General features: G+C 41.7%; 1 protein-coding gene across 1 annotated transcript in view; it reads left to right on the forward strand.

Annotated features, from left to right (window-relative positions):
- MPP3 (membrane palmitoylated protein 3) overlaps positions 1–2,690 on the forward strand; it is a 42,266-nt gene that overhangs the window by 33,547 nt on the left and 6,029 nt on the right. Inside the window, exon 18 of the mRNA XM_027870506.1 lies at positions 1,513–1,635. Coding sequence (XP_027726307.1) covers positions 1,513–1,635 — 123 coding nt within the window. The remainder of the gene's footprint in view (positions 1–1,512; positions 1,636–2,690) is intronic.

The raw sequence follows: 2,690 nt of genomic DNA on the forward strand, positions 1-2,690 counted from the left end.
GATGGTGATGATGATGACAATGATGGTGATGGTGATGATAGTGATGGTGATGATGATGATGATGGTGATGGTGAGGATGATGATGGTGATGATGATGGTGATGGTGATGATGATAATGACAACACTATGATGATAGCAATAATAGCTAACAGTTATGTAGTATTTTGTTGGACTTTTGATCTTGTGACAAGTCCTGCATTAGTGGTGTACAGCTTATTAAGTTTTATATTTATGTACATTTCAGTATTCTAGAGAATCTGTAATCTCCCTGATGTGGGTGTTTCTTCCCATCTGTGCCTGCCCCATCCTACATGTTCACATTCTCCCATAAATATTAGCAGTTAAGTGAATGTTTAAAGCTGGTCTGACAACTGTGTTCTTTTTAGAACTCTCTGTCCCCCTTTCCATCACTCTGCCGCTGTTAACTGGGGTATGGGGGCATAGGTGGTATAGGACTGAGGGTCATTTTGTATTTTCTTTTGTTCCATGAGTTGCCATGGTCAAAGAGTTCATCACCAAGTGGCTAACCTACAGATGCTGAATGTCTCTCTACTTAGTTGGGCTGGTCCAGTTACAATTGTCTCCAGGACCATCCTCCCAAATCTTGTGCTTTACTGTCATTGCCTTTAAGAACACATGGTCAACTCAATGTCACAATAAGGCATCCTGGCAGGACACACACAAATAAAAATAAACATCAAGGCATTTCTTGGTTACAGGGCCGTGAAGAGGCATAGGAAGAGGGCTAATTCATGCTTAAAAGGCCAGAATTAATAGTAACTAGCATTTATAAAGTGTTTTAAGATTTACAAAACATTTTACATGTATAATCTTATCTTATCCTGTGGAGTAGGTATTGTTATTTTCCCAGTTTTACATATGAGGAGACTAAGACACAGAACTAGGTTAAGTGACCCGCCCAGGGTCACACACTTAACCTTTCTGTGCATCAGTAAAATGAGGAACTTGGACTCATATGGCCTCCAAGGCCCCTTAAAGCTCTAAATCTATGATCCCACAATGACTAGTATTTTGTCATCTGGTGATTTAAACATCCATTAGGGTTTTCAGAGAACATACTCTAGTACATTAAAAACAGACGTAGGGGGAAGCTGGGTGGTGCAGTAGAGAGAGCACTGCCTCCGGAGTCAGGAGGACGTGAGTTCAAATCCAGCCTCAGTAACTTAGCTGTGTGACCCTAGGCAAGTCATTTACCCTTAAAAAACAAAAACAGACACAGGACCAAAACCAATGAAACTTCCTTAAAAGCCCCCAACAAAAGCAGACTTTTTGTTCCCTTTCAACTCTCTGATTCTGAGAGTCCTATTGCTGAGGGAAAAGAGGTTTGAAGAGACATAGAAATGGCACTGCCAGGAAGCTATTGCCTTGTCCTCTGAGTTGAATGAAGTCTTTGTCTTCGGGCTGATGCCAAGGTGGTACTCTGTGGGAGAGTTAAAAAAATACTGCTTTGTAATCATAGCCCCTCCCTTTTTCCCTATTTCCCTTTCCCAGGCATTGAAACAGTTGAGGACCCCAGAGTTCAAACCCTACATTATATTTGTAAAGCCTTGCATCCAAGAAGGGAAGAGGAACTCACCTATGTCACCAACTTCTGAGGATGCTTCAGGTCCACTCGTAAGTTAACACTTTTGTATTCTCTCTTCTGGAGGCCTGGTGGTCAAAGTTCTGCTGTGTGTGGAAACCTTTGTGTGGAAGACATCCCAAGAGTCCCCCGGAGAGGAGAGAAAGTTGCTTCCTACATAAGCCCCTCTTTATAAAGTGCTCTGTGAGAAAAGCCTAGAAACACTGGCTTGTTCAGTTGGAGTTCAGGGCCTCTCCAAGCAAAGGATGAAAGTTTTGACTTTGCTGCTTTCCTGCTTTCCCTTAGAAAGCCACCTTCATGGATTCTGTGTTGAGGGGGAAGGGCAAGGTCAGATTCTCCCTGTTATTCTAGCCCAGATACTTGAACTAGCTAGCGTTTTATGTAGCACTTTAAAGTTTGCAAAGGACCGTACAAATACTGTCTCAATTTATTCCCCAAAACAACACTGACAGGTAGGTGCTGTTATTATGTTACAGATCAGGAAACTGAGGCAGACAGAGATTAAGATCCTTCAGCAGTAAGTGTCTAAGGCAAGATTTGAACTCAGGTCTTCTTTACTCCAGGTCATGTTCTAGACACACAGGATACACTGTGCCACCTCAATGCCTCTGAACCAGACTGTCAGCCTGCTTATTAATCTTGGGCAGGTTACTTCCTCTCTTTGAGGTCCACTTTCACCCTGTGTTAAGGAGGACCAGATGGCCTCTTGGGTCCCTTCTAGCTCTAAATTTTAGCAGCATTTTGGGATCCTCAGAATGTAACAAGATATAAACAAATATGCTGAGTTCTATACCAAAGTCAAATATTCGTTCTATTCTGAATCAGTGTTTGAATAAAATTTTAAATCTACAGTAACAGACAATTTTTCCCCTAGGTCCCTGTCCACCCCTGTCTCCCCCATGAATGTAGGCTTCTTGGGAACAGGGATGGTAGCTTTAATTTGTTTTGTTTGTTTTTTCCTTTCTTTGTATCTCTAGTGCTTGATATAGTTCCTTGTACCCAGTAAGTGCTTAATAAATGCTAGTTAACTATTATTCTCTGTCTCTTCTCTTCTCTTCTCTTCTCTTCTCTTCTCTTCTCTTCTCTT

Source organism: Vombatus ursinus, unplaced genomic scaffold (genome assembly GCF_900497805.2).
Source record: "Vombatus ursinus unplaced genomic scaffold, bare-nosed wombat genome assembly UNPS02014797.1, whole genome shotgun sequence".
Classification (NCBI taxonomy): Eukaryota; Metazoa; Chordata; class Mammalia; order Diprotodontia; family Vombatidae; genus Vombatus; species Vombatus ursinus.